The 14,554-nt window shown below is 40.0% G+C and overlaps 1 protein-coding gene across 8 annotated transcripts in view; it reads left to right on the forward strand.

The window, feature by feature from the left end:
• The window catches only part of KLF12 (Kruppel-like factor 12), a 262,674-nt gene that overhangs the window by 72,496 nt on the left and 175,624 nt on the right, over positions 1-14,554 (forward strand). For all 8 annotated transcript variants that reach the window (XM_003640556.6, XM_040706699.2, XM_046902092.1 and 5 more), the window contains exon 2: positions 922-985. In XM_003640556.6, coding sequence (XP_003640604.1) covers positions 965-985 — 21 coding nt within the window. In that variant the 5' untranslated portion in view covers positions 922-964. The remainder of the gene's footprint in view (positions 1-921; positions 986-14,554) is intronic.

Here is a 14,554-nt window from a genome sequence, read left to right on the forward strand (position 1 = left end):
AAACAGGAGGAGGAATGGCTGTTTACATCAGTTGATAGTGATAGGACAAGGGGGAATGGTTTTAAATTAAGATGGGAAGGTTTAGGTTAGATATTAGGAGGAAGTTTTTCACTCAGAGTGTGGTGACGCACTGGAACAGGTTACCCAAGGAGGTTGTGGATGCCCCATCCCTGGAGGCATTCAAGGCCAGGCTGGATGTGGCTCTGGGCAGCCTGGTCTGGTGGTTGGTGACCCTGCACATAGCAGGAGGTTGAAACTTGATGATTATTGTGGTCCTTTTCAACCCAGGCCATTATATGGGATCATTAAAAAAAAAAAAGAATGTGTATTGTATTAATATGTGTTTGGGTTTTCTGATGGTCTTGTCCAGCCACAGGAAATAACTGTGTTAATGCCTGAGTTCACTAATAAGTGTATTTGGCTTTTAACGTGTTTTTATCCAGACCTCCCGTAGTATTTCTGGGAAACACATCTAGAAATACCAATGAAGAATATTCACATTTGGTAACTGTTGGAAAGTTTACCTTGAGAAAGTTTGCCTCTACAAAAACTGATGTGAACATAATGGGCGTTGAAGAATAACTGCTAACAGCTTAGAAATGAACAACTCTGAGGACGCTGAATAAAATAATTTGTTAACAAGAAATATAAAGCTTTCTCCAATATAGTTTTATCATAATAATCCAGTTTTATTTAAAATGCTTACAATCTTACTGTCCTTCTAAGCTATTTCACCGTGAAACAGAAGTCTCTGGTTGTGTTTTACATATATATATATATATATATATATATATAAAAATACTTAATAATGCAGTATTTAATTATAGATATATAAATATTTGAGAATTTAATTAATAAGCCTATAAGAAAATAAATCAATTATATGCAAACTAAATTATTCTTTTTTTTTTTTCTTTTCAGGATTGAAGTGGATCTAGGGACGAATGGATGACTGAATATTCATATGAAGAGGAAAGCCATAAAAGTTGGTTGACATTTTTACAGCCTTATGCATTATACATATTACTGCTATTATCAAAAATTTACAGTATGTTACAAAACAGAATAGATGAAGCAACCAGTCGGAGTTTCACATGCCATATTGTCTTTCCTGCAGGGGACTACTTTAGCTTGATGCAACTGTAGCTTAACGCAACAGTTTCTGACTGTTCTGACTGAAAACAAACAGACAAACAAAAGCCGCAGACCTGAACATGCAAATGAAGATGTAGTATTGCCTTAGAGATCAGGTGTTTGAATGGCCACCCTCACAACGGGGTGTGTTGTTCTTCTTCACAAGGATGTGGGGTGAATGGGATTGGTGTTATCTTCCGTTATATCTGATGGCTACGAAGCTTAATATATTGTTGTGTGGCAGTCAGGTGCCACACTGACAAATACCATTTAAGTCAAATGGGATATGATGTCTTAGTAGATATCTTGGTGCTTTGCTTTCTTGCCATGCAGAGATATGTCATACCACCTGTGTTTTCTATGGTAGATGGGTAGGAAAAACTATTAGTGGACCTGTGTGCCTTAATGAATTTACTGTTATGTTTCATAAGACGATAGAATTCAGTAGGACTTGTCATTTGTCAGTCTGACCTGTTTGTGAACTACGGACTTCGACTGGGATGCTGTGTTAACCATTGCCAACCAAGGATGCTTCAACAAAGCTGACCGTGCCTGGGTTTGCACCAGATCAAACGAATCGCAGTGGCAGATGCAGTGCACAGAGCAGTGAAATGCAATGCAACGACTTCGTTAAGTGAGGCATTCTGGAAACTACGTGTTGAGAAGGGATAAGTTATAGTAGAAAAGCTCTTTCCCAGAAAGTTTTCTTCATCCCTTGAACCTTGGTCAGGGGCAGGAACAATTGAAGAAACAGCATTTAAGGTTCTCCAAAAGTTCATTTGACTACCAGAAATTTATAGCTCTATTTGAGCAAAGTATTTTAGTAGGGCTAGGATTGTCATTTATCACAATGATAATTTGGTTATGTCAGTATTTGAGTGGCTCGGATGTTTTACAGTTTACTGACAGCTGACTTAGGTATGGAAGAATTCAATTCCTGGGTTAGTCTTTTTGGTGTTTGCAATAGCTAAAAGATGCAGTGATCCTAGCTACCTGAAGTTTCACAAGGAGCACAAGCATTGAGTGAAGCATCTGTGTCCTTGAACCCAAGCTCCTGAAATAACAGCAATTGAAATAACGTTTAGTTTCAAAACATCTGTAGAACATCTGCGTTTTATACCACAGGTTCCTGAAAACCTCCAGGAGCCAAATTTAAACCTTAATAGAGATGACAAGTGATATTATTGACTCTGTAGCTTAATTCCTTTCCAGGATCATGGCCTGTATTCTCAGATATGAACCAGCAGTTGTTGTCTGTGAAAGCCAGTATGCCAAGTCTTAAGGAATTTCTCTTTGATTTAATTGCTACCATGTCCACAGCTGCTCTCTATACAGATATGTATGATAGCTTGGGATAGGATGACATAGTGGAGGAGCAAACAATTCCCTGCTCAGAGGTCTCGGCATACAAATGGTAGTGTGAAAAACTGATACCATTGAGACTTTGCTTGCATCTTACAGAATGACAGTGACAAAATTCTGTATTTACAGGCTGAAAGGGGGGGTTGATGACGATGCTTCACTGGCAGAAAGTTAATGAGAGTTTGTCAGTACCTTCTTATAATCAGTAAGTTATTGCTGGATATCAGAGATGCTGTGGGCTCCACATACTGCCCAGAAAACAGTATAGGACAATACAACCATGGTGTAATAATGTTTGTGTTGGAGGAGAAACTTGTTCAGACTAGAGGGCCATGCTATGTATTTGGCCTGGGATGTGACACCAGGGCAGAAAAAATTAAAGATCTGTCAGATCCATAAGATGGGCTGTTGTAACCAGGGGAAAGTCAGAATGCTTTTTGAGTTCATATGGCCATTTTCCATGTCTCTTGGAAAAGACTGTAGTTGTGTGAGAAATGCAGCACTTCTAGCTCTGTGTCTCTGATCCTTTTTCTTCTTTTATTTATTTTGACTCAGTGTGGAGTGATGGCAGGAGTAAGGGTAGAAATGGCATGACCTCTTTCTTTTCATAGCGTAGTTCTACTCTCATGTTCCTCTGATATCCTTCAGTAATCATGGGGAAGCTGTGCGAAACGTGTGCAGATAAGGGAGAGAATGCTGCCTTATTTCATTGTGTGTTTTCAGTTTGGCAGTCTTTGCAAACGTAGGGCTCTGCATCCAGCTGTTAATCTTTTAGATTAAGAAAATACCGTGATTAAATCATGTAAACCGAACCATTAAAAACAAATGTGTTTTTTGTGGAATAACTCAAGGTCTGAGACAAAAATCCTTGTCTGTGAAGACTGATTCCAGAAAAATTAAGCAACAGAGGCGGAGGGGCACTCTCTGTGATCACTTTTAAGCTCAGTTGATAAAATTCTGGCTCCAGAGGGGAAGAGACTGGAAGATTTCACCCAGAACCCTGGTTTTGAGTTTATTGTATGGCTACGAAAATGCTGCTTGGATATGGAATGAGTATGTTGATGTATCACTGGTAATATAAAGATGTTGGGTTGCATCATTGGTATGCTGTATTGGTATTTTTAAACTCTTTGATGGTCTCCCTCAAACTGTATCGTGATGCGTGTAAATTTATTTTTATGTAAATAACTGAAAGCCATATATGCAATTTTGGAAGAAATACGGACTCATGTTTTATTTTTCATAAAATAAGGTCAGATGAATCCTTCACAGCAAAGAAACATGAATGATAAACTTGATGGCATGCGTGCGTATTGGATGTGTGCAACTTAAAATGGTTCTGTGTTGTCTGTAACAGTGACTGAATCCAGAAATTCAGTTCTTTGTTGCATATGACATTTAAGATTTACATTTTTCAGTCTGCAGTGATTGAATGTGAATTTATAAAGAAGAGAGCCAGGTGTAGAAGCTGATGAGGGATTTGATAACTGGCAGGGAGGAGCTAGAGCTCCAGAAGTCCTGGGCAACATAACATTAAGACTGCAGGCTGAAAGAAGTGGGTAGACTTGAAAGGCGGTCAGAAAGCTTAACTTAAGGACAGAGGGGAGAAGAAATTGCTTAGATTAACTGTAACAGACCTGCCTTTTCAGTGAGTGGTCTTAGGCGCAGTCTGCCAGTCACACTGTGGTTTTATGGACAGCTCCTTTGAGCAAACTTAATGATATTCTAAATGATTTAAAGTCATGCTCAAAAAATGCGATGCGACACATAGAACTGTACTGAATTCATTGGTGTTAGGAGCCGACTGCTTATTTTCTTGAAGAGGTCCGTGTGACAAACCTGAGAAGTTCTGATTTCTTGAGAATGTAACCAATGTGTCGTCTCTTAGTAAGAAAGCGAAAACTTTTGTCCAGCTATTTCGGTTCAACATCACCTTCCTCAACTCCCGTGCTGGACAAAAGTTTTCTCTACCCACTGGGCTTGTTGCCGACATGGTGAGGGCAGGGCTGCTGTTTAGGTTGGGTGAATGGGCTGGCAGGAGACTCATCGGGGTCAGCAGAAGAAAGTGTGAAGTCCTGCACATGGTGAGACACAACTCCACACAGCAGACTGGGCAAGTCCCTGAGCTGTCCGATGTGTCCCTGAAGCTTCCCTTTTGGATGGAGTTTAATCTTGTTGGACTTCAGTCTATATTTTACTGTGATTTTAGAGTTTTGATAATGATAAAGGTGATTATTTTTGTTATTAATGTATATTTGAAGGTTTTTTATGTTCTTGTTTGCATGGTGTATCCTGCTGTCACAATACTGGTAGCAGTGTGGCAATATGTTTGGTTTTTGTCATCTGCTTTCTCCTCTGTATCTACTGCAAACGCTTTTCCTAGAAAGGAAATGACTGCTCTTAAGTGATCTTTCGCATCTAACAATGTTCAATGGATTATTGGACTATGATTGCAGATAGAAGCATCAACAGGAGAAAAGGCATTCATCTCAAGAGAGTTATCTTGCACTGGCCATCCATCTTTCCTTTCTGTCATGTTCTTTTCAATGTAGATTACTCTAAGGTGAGGAGGCTGCACTTTAATGTTTTGTTTCAATTCATTATGATTATAAATACCTCGAATAAAACAATATGACAGACAAACACTTGAACATGACCAGTGGCCAGATTCAGCAGGGCACAAAGCCTGGAAAGTTCTTTGGGTTTCATCTGCTGGGTAGCATTTGTTGAGGTCTGTCCCTTAGCAGTCCATTGGTGGTTACTATTTAATGGATGCTTAACAGTCAAAACAGATAGCAGAGTGTTTGTTGCCTGGGGTCCACTCATATACATTGCACAGAGCCGCTTTTACTTTTAATCATTTAAAGATATAAAGGACTCTGAAATGGTAACATGGAAGGAAAATTTTACTTTTTCTGAAACCTTGAATTCAGGAAAGGGAGATGAAGCAGAGATGCTCTGCCTTGTCCTGTCCCGTACAATGATCACATGCAGCACATTGGGTCTTGGCTCTGTTCTGTTCATTTCCCCACTGTTCTGCTGTGTTTATAGTGCTCTTCAGCAGCTGGCCTGGGGCAGGTGTCCAAAACACACCCACATACATGCATGTAAAAACAGTTCATCAGACTAAAGGCCTGATCATTCTTGGTGTTTGACTCGTGACCTGACCTTGTTTAAACCAAGCTGGATTTTTATTGTGAGGCTTTTGTGCTTTTATTTTATCCCTGCCAATGGGGACTGGGGACAGAGGTCTATGGAAGATCATAACCGTTGCTTTAAAACTCGTATCACAAAACAAGAATATATTTGTGGAAGTGTTACTTCAGAAGAATACAAAGTAGTGGTTAAAGGTAGCTGTGGTTTTTCTGTACCCTCCAACTTCAGAAAGGCTATGGAAGGACAGGGGGGGATTAGGCCTTCCATGTCAAAGCCTCATCTACTACAAAAGCCTCAAACTTCAGTGTAAAATCAATAAATAAAGAGGTTCTTATATATAATACATAAGGCTGTGTTTTCAAGTTGTCAGTGCAGAGCTGTCCAGGAGGCTTTGCTGAGAATCAGAGAAACGTCTTTGGCTTAGCAGCTGCTCAGTGGTATTGCAGGGTTTGCATCCTGGTGGCTGCATAGGTTTCTGTTCTGCTTGGAACAACTGTGGGATGATTCAGGTGCATCGACTTTGCAATGGCTCTTGAATTACAGTCCTATTTATTAAATATCTTTTGTAACCCGGAGAAGTGGAGAACTGCATTAAAAAAGTAAGGCAGCAATATTTGTGGAAGATGGCACGGAGAGAAGCAGCAGCTCCATGTTACAGTGCAGTGTAGTTTCCGGGAGAGTGATTAGTCTAGAATTGATAGAATATAACCAAATACAACCAAATATTCCAAACTATGGAATATTTCTAATAAGCAAGTTATTTTTGCAGTGCGTGTTGCTGAGATTACCAAATCACAGCGTACTGTAGAGGTAAATCCTGCTGTTGCCACCCAGATCATCGCTCCACAACATGCTATCTGACAATAATAAGCCCGATAGTCACTTGTGGATGTACGGGAAAGCTGTGTTTAGGGGTCTGATTTGTTTGACATAACTCAGTATAGTAGAGTGCCTGTTAAACTACTTTTGACAGTTAATAGGTGTCTCCTTACTACTTTAGTTAGTAAATGTGTTGACATCTATCACATTACTAATTACTGTTGATTGTAAGGCTTGCTTTATGATTACTTGACCTTTTGAGCTTAAGTTCTTCCTGTGATGAATGTCTTTCTGTAACCATAACTTTGCTTTTTCAGTGTTTTCTTCTGAAATTCATTTAGGAGTAAAAGCCAAAGAAACCCTTCGCTTTGAAAAGTCTAACCGGAGCTGAGAACAGTTAGAAAAAAACTAACCAGTGAATATAAAATGACAGACTGCTTTATAATGCAGACAACTTTAATAGCAGTTTCTGGGACTTTGAAATGCTTGGCTGTGTTAATGATACTGGGAGAGGGAGAGGAGACGTACTACAGAGTCCCTGCCTCTTGGGAGAAACTGAAACGGATGCTGTAACCTCATGCGGTCTCTGAAACACATCTTAAAGACTGTATTATGATGGAAGCAGCATGAAAATCAGGTTCAGAAATCTTGACTTGAACGTTTCCTCAGATCTGGCTGCTGTGTGAAAGCAGAGGGTGTCTGCTGCAAGTGGTGGGCTCTGGCAGGAGGCTGTGTGCAGTGGCTTGAGGGGACAGACTTGGGGTGCTTGGTAGGACCAGACTGGTACAGATTTGTCCCCATGGTTACCAAATGTGCCTCGAATGATCCATCCCCCAAACCATAGTTCACCATTTGGGTTTTGGTGAAAGCTAGTTTGGACGGGAGCTGGAGAGTGAACTGAGTGTATTACTGATGTAACTTCGATCAGGAAGTGCATCCATGAATCTTGTCTCTGTGTGATTTGGTGGGTGCTAGCATGGCTGTGGGCTGTGCATGCTGGCTTGCTTTTGACAGGAGCTAAACTGGGAGATGCTCCCTGAAAGCTTTATCTCACATGCTCTGATTTCTCATGGCCTAAACCAAAGTAAATCCCCCAATAGACATGGGCTCTGGGCGTCTTCAGGAAAATCTGTCTCACTGAGGAGGTCCTTTCCTGTTGCACAGTGGTGCTTGCTGATGGAGACATAGGCTGGTGGTTCTGCTGGGGGAGTGCCGCAGAGGCCTACCAGCTGGGGTGGCACTCTGCATTTCTATCTGTATTTCATGCTGTTTTCAAACCAGCTACTTCAGTTCTTAAACCCTTGTTGCTCCTGATGAAGGCTTGTCGTAAGTGATGGGACAGAGTCCACAGGGAGCTGGATTGCAAATGCCTGGATCCTTTCACTTTTAACTCAGTGATTTTGCTGAAGGTTCTTGTCATCCACGAGCTGACAGGCAGCAGTAGGCATCTCCAGAGGGCAGTTCTTCCCATTGGATTCCCATTTTCTCCCTGTAAGAAAAGTCGTCTTCTGCCTGAAAAATGTTCCAGCCCAGACATTGTGAGCATAGGGGGCTCTGCTTTGCAAGACTTGTTCTCTAGTCCGTGGGTTTTCAGGGCATCACTGAGCATCCCTGCTCTTGTATTCTGACTTCTCTGCTGTAACACGTCCTCATGGGAATGAAAGAGCAGCCACTTAGCTCATTTCACCTTTTATTCCTAGAGCACTTAAAGAACAATTATACTAATTCTAATAATGACTAAATTTATAGTACTCCAGAGAGAGAAGCACAAGGCATTTACTTTCCAAGCAGTTTGACAAGACCATTTTGATATATTTTCAGAAGCACAACACAAATTACCAAAGTAGAGAGAAAAAATGTTTAAATTCATACTCTGAGGTTCTTTGTTTCCAAGAAGCTGAATACTGTTCAGTTGGGCATTGTCCATCAAATCAAACAAGTTGAAACCAGACTTCTACAGAATGTAATTCCTCCTTGTTTCTTAATTGCCCATTTCCAGTCATTAGTTATCAGAGTTTAAGTGCTTACCTGGAAAATAAGAATACTTCTATTGAGGGATTTTTATTTTTTTTCAGTATCATGAAGCAGCACAGCTAACTGCAATTTGGAGTTAATCTTTAGTTCTCAGTGAGAAGGGAAAAAATATGGTTCTTGGTCTGAACAGTCATACTGATTAAGAAACATTGAAACAGAAATGGAAATACTACATGTACTTTACTGCTTTCCCTTTCCTACCTATCTGGCAATAAATGCTGAATGCTAGAAATAAATGTATATTTGTGGCATGACATGGGGAGAATAACATCAAACAATGCAATTTGTCATTTCTCACAGGAAGGCATGGAGTAATGCATTAGAATTCAATAGCTTGCACGTAAGGAGAAGGCAGTTATTTTAATACTGATATCCACTGCTCACAGACCTGAATAATGATTGTATGGAATGTGGTATTTCATGTACCCAAGGACATGTGTCTAAAAGAGAAAATAAGCTCCTGGTATTAATCTAAGTGTTGACCTGCTTGTATGCTTCCCACACGGCAAGTCAGATGTAGTCTTGGTGATTCATTAAGCCTTTCTTGTTCATGGGTGTAGTGGTGAGTCATGAAAGGGCAAGTTTTCTGCTTTTGAGGTTGTCACCTTCTTTTGAACTTCACTATTTAGCTAGATTTTTTTGTTACTGCTTCAGTTCAGTTTGATAGCAGTCTGCTACAGCTGTGATTTCTGCAGTCAGATGTGAGGGATGTGTGGGCATAGCTCAACTGAAGAGAAAGGCCTTAGCTTTTGAACATATGTACAGATGCACTGGCTCTCTGCCTGAATTCCTGCGTCATATAAGAACATTTCAGTATTATTGAAAAGCAGACAAGAAACTTCAGTATTATCAAAAAACAGATAAAAAAAAACTCACAAAAAATCCAGTGGAATTAAAACAACAAAAAAGATGTTGTCCTAGAAATAGTGAGATTCAAAGCAATCCCAATGCTTCTGCCTTTGTTTTATTTTTTCTGTCTTTTAGGGAGGTGACCCCCCAAAACACATGTGTTTGGATTTAAGTCTGAGTTGTGTTTAAAACTGTGTGGGCTTGGGCTTTGGTGGTTGTTGTTTGAGGGCAGATGATGGTAAGACTCTGTCTTGCAAATTAAGAAATAAAGAGCTTCTGTTGGTCTTAAGAAAATGAAAATTAACTTAGATGTGTAGGTAGTCTTATTAAGTGCAGTGGTACTGAGATGATGTTTGCTGAACTACTCTGTGGAGATTTACATAATGGATGAGATACGGGAGCTCCAGGCTGCATGACAGTGAAGTTTATTCTATCACTGAATGTAAAACAAGTGAATTGCCTTAATAATCTCTGCAGAGAGCAAGGATAATCTTTTTTATATGCAGAAAGAGAGTCAGAGATTTTGTAATCCTGGCTGATCGTGTACAAGGAGCCAAACTTTTCTTTAGAATAATCTGGATCCTTCAAACATACTGTCTTATTCAGTGCATGTAAAGTTCTTTAGGAATGACAAGTGAATGTGCATCTCTCTGTGAAAATACGGCTTTTACACAGTAAAAATATACTATCTACTGATAAGTCACGGCTTGATAAAAGAGGCTTGGAAGAGGTTGTGTAATTATCTCAACAGCTATGTATTTAAGTATATGGAAAGCATTTATAAATCAAGCTCACCTACTATTTATTTCTATAGTGGCAATAACAGTAATCTCAAAAAATACAGAACCTTTGTAATTTCGAAGTGGTTTATGTTGGGAAGATGTTTTAAATTTAATTGTAGAATCACAGAATGGCCTGGGTTGAAAAGGACTACAATGATCATGGAGTTTCTACCCCCCTGCTATGTGCAGGGTCACCAACCACCAGACTAGGCAGCCCAGAGCCACATCCAGCCTTGCCTTGAATGCCTCCAGGGATGGGGCATCCACAACCTCCTTGGGCAACCTGTTCCAGTGTGTCACCACCCTCTGAGTGAAAAACTTCCTCCTAATATCTAACCTAGACCTCCCCTGTCTCAGTTTAAAACCATTCCCCCTTGTCTTATCACTATCCACCCTCGTAAATAGCCATTCCCCTTCCTATTTATATGCTCCCTTCAAGTATTGGAAGGCCACAGTGAGGTGTCCCCAGAGCCTTCTCTTCTCCAAACTAAACAAGCCCAGTTCCCTCAACCTTTCTTCACAGGAGAGGTGCTCCAGCCCTCTGATCATCTTAGTGGCCCTCCTCTGGACCCTCTCCAAGAGCTCCACGTCCTTCCTGTACTGAGGGCCCCAGGCCTGGAGGCAGTATTCCAGATGGGGCCTCACAAGAGCTGAGTAGAAGGGGACAATCACTTCCTTCTCCCTGCTGGCCACTCCTCTTTTAATGCAGCCCAGGATATAGTTGGCATCATTAACATCAAGAGGTTTCAGGCTTTAATTTACTCAAACCCGTTCACCCATTTTGAGTAGTGTGGTTGTTTTTTTGTTTGTTCCTTTCTTTTTTTTTCCCTCATACCTTGATTGAAGGTATCTTTTCAGCGTGGAATATGAATGAAGGGAATTCTGAAAAAGTACATTAGTTAAATGTAGATGGTAATAATAGCACTCAGCTCATTGTGTGCTTCTCAACTACGTATTTGGCTTCAGGCAAGAGTTTGCCTTCTGTTTTACTCTGAATATGTATGTGCCATCACTCTTTGATCTGTAACAAGTTTATGTATCAAGGCTACTTACCACATTTGCCAGAAGGAAGAGATTTACTGTTGGGCGTAGCAAGTTTCCAAAACAATGAATGATGTCCTTAGTTTCTGGTTTCTGTGAGCTATATGCAGCTTTAAGAATCCTCTTGTATTAATCTGGCATCAACCGCTGCTACTTTTTGAAAAGTCTGGGTAAATAATTCATCATATCGCGTTGTACAGAAACACACATTTATTTGCTTAATATTATACCACTTGCTGTCAGTAGGAAGGCCATTGAAAAAAAAAAAAAGAAGTTTGTTGAATGCAGTGTTCTGACAACAAGATTAGTTACTGTTGTTGTTGATATCGACAGTGACTGACAATCCCTAGTGCATCTACTAAATACGATGTACTCCATTTTTAATTCTGCAGTGCACACTGAAATTAGTTCTGTTGACTTTACTTTGGATGCTGGATAGTGACTATTATTTATCAATTCAAGTACAAAGTTAGATATTTTTTTTTCACAGTTTATTTTTCTGCCTGGATTTCTAGTAAACTGGTTATTTTTGTCTAATCACAAGTTCTTATCAGTGATAGTTACTGCAAGGGAGGGCACTTGTTTATATTTGCTGGGGTCCACCCATGTGGTAGTCTGATGGGATCAGAGACCAATGAGTGTTTTACAGTGACAGAATGCATTACAAAGTGTTTTGAAACATTCTTCCACTGCTGTGACTCTGAATTCTCCCACACGGGGTCTTCAGAGTAAATAAATAAAAGATCACTCAAGGCATATGGGATTTAAAGTGTCTGTAGTGATTCTCAGAACGATGTTAAAATTCTAAGTATGATAGGCGCAAGGTGAGTAAGGGAAGAGTTGACTTCATCTTCTAGACCTTCCAGTGTGTTGTATAATACAAGAACCCAAAGACAGAGGGGAGAGGCTGCTAAAGAGTCGTGGTGTCTGAAGGAATCCTGCAACTGTGAGAGCTTCCACATGCCGCAGTTCTTGGTACCTTCCTTGAGATAGGTATACATTATAAGTACGGTTTTTCCTTTTTACAGTTGTTCCTGATAGATATGTTGTATGAAGGATTGGTGTACAAAATAATACGTTAATCTCAGGGAGATGCCTCTTTTTTCTATTCCAAACATAGGCCTAAAGGTATTTGCCTACATCTTACCTAGTGAGATGTAGATAAAAATGTGTTTTTCACATGTGGTTGAGATAATGCTGCATTTGCTAAGGAACCTAAGTGGTGACAAGCATGGCTATGGTTGCTATTTAAACCGATGCTCTTTTAGGTAAAGTTCCCAAGGCTTTCATTTTGAAAATTTCAGAAGTTTAAAAAATGTTAAAGGGTTAAAAAGATAAAACATCTGCTGCTTATTGTGATGTTGTAACATAGAAGTGCCTGCGTCCCTTACTTTCTTCTGAGATTGCAGCTCAAGATCACTTACTACTCTCAACGTGATGAGCCCATAATTCTCAACAGTGAGATGTCAAGCTTGGCATGCTCAGTCTGAATCGTCTTGGATGGCTTAGAACACTGTGGGATGATCCATGTAGCCAGCCGAGATTTAGACCTGCACAGATAGTAGTTATTGACCTCTCTGTAGGCTCTTCAAGATGATTGGCATGTAAAGTACGTGACTACTGTCCAAGTTGCAGAATTACAGTACAGTTCTGCAGTTCAGGCATAAACCTTTGTCTTATGTTAAAGTGTATGGCAGCTGACGATGCCCAAAATGTAAAGGATTATTTGCTAACCTATTCTAAAAAGTTTGCTTTGCCTGAATAGGATGTTACCGGGCTTCGTAATGAGATATAGCCAATTAGTTCAGTAGTTGCTCAGAACTACTCCTCAGATCAGCAAAGTGATTTATTTATTTAGCTAGTTTGGGTGTAGTCAGGTAAATACCTAATTTACTGGTTTCGAATAACAAATATAATCCACTGAATCAGTGAGTAGGCTTTCAGGTTGGAAACAAATTTCTCTCCCTACTTCTTCTCAGACAAATGGCTGTTCACAAAGTGTAGTCATTATTTAAAACAAAAAAAAAAAAGTGTGAATTATAGTGCAGAGACTATTTTAAACTCAGGGATAAACGATGATAGTCAGACTTGCGCAATTTGCTCTTAATAGCGGATAATTTATTATTGTTCCTGGCACCAAACAGGAGCTATAATTACTGTGCTTTTTTTTTCTATAATTTTTGAAACGCAGAATTTATCAGTGTCTTCAGACTATATGAAGTATACCACCACATACATAATGTGCACACATACGCACAGGGAGTTGAACAGTTTAACAACTGTTTGTGCGGGTGGATAGTGATAGGACAAGGGGGAATGGTTTTAAACTGAGTCAGAGGAGGTTTAGGTTGGATATTAGGAGGAAGTTTTTGACCCAGAGGGTGGTGACACACTGGAACAGGTTGCCCAAGGAGGTTGTGGATGCCCCATCCCTGGAGGCATTCAAGGCCAGGCTGGATGTGGCTCTGGGCTGCCTGGTCTGGTGGTTGGTGACCCTGCACCAACCAATAGCAGGGGGGTTGAAACTCAATGATCACTGTGATCCTTTTCAACCCAGGCCATTCTGTGATTCTATGAAAAGGTTGAGGGAGACCCTGTGATTGCTTTGTGCCAGAGTGTCCCCAGCAGTAACACAACTTTGGTTCTTTCCATCACAAAACATGAGTTGGGTACCTGACATACATTCTTATAGCCTTCTTTAATTCGTTTTTAATTCTTTAAGCCTTATGAGGAGTGACTTTAAGAAAAACCGTATTTCCCTTAAAGATCTATTTTACTCATATGTATAACCCAGTGACTTGCCATGAGTTTTCTATATGGAAAGCACTGTTGTTAATCATCTGTGTTGACTGAGGGAATTACTGTTTAGATTTGTGTCCTGCATCATTCAGCATCTGATAATGCTGCTGGTGAAACCACTATGGCTGTGATTTTAGTGGTTAGAATAATTTAACAATGTTTACTCAATTTCAGCATCCAGAATGATGATGTTGGCAGTTTGTCACAATATTAATGTTGGTGGTCCAGGTCTCTTCAGACGGATGCGGTACACATTTCAGTGCATATAACACTCTGCGCCCGTGTAGAAATCATTGCTTAAAAATACGAGCAGCTTAACCCATCCAGTTCTGGTGGCACAAAGTAAATCTAATAGAAACATTTTACTCGACACAAGACATAGCTGGTGTAGGTAGGAAATCATTTCCATCGTTTTACGCAGTGTAACGGAGCCACGTGTTGGGAATAAATATGTGATTTATACAGGCACAATTTCCTATTATGTTCTAATGAGAAACGTTAAATATATTAGTATGACTCAGGGCTTGACACGCAATAAAGACTATGTATGATGGCAAACAACCAATTATCTCAGTGCA

Source organism: Gallus gallus, chromosome 1 (genome assembly GCF_016699485.2).
Source record: "Gallus gallus isolate bGalGal1 chromosome 1, bGalGal1.mat.broiler.GRCg7b, whole genome shotgun sequence".
NCBI lineage: Eukaryota > Metazoa > Chordata > Aves > Galliformes > Phasianidae > Gallus > Gallus gallus.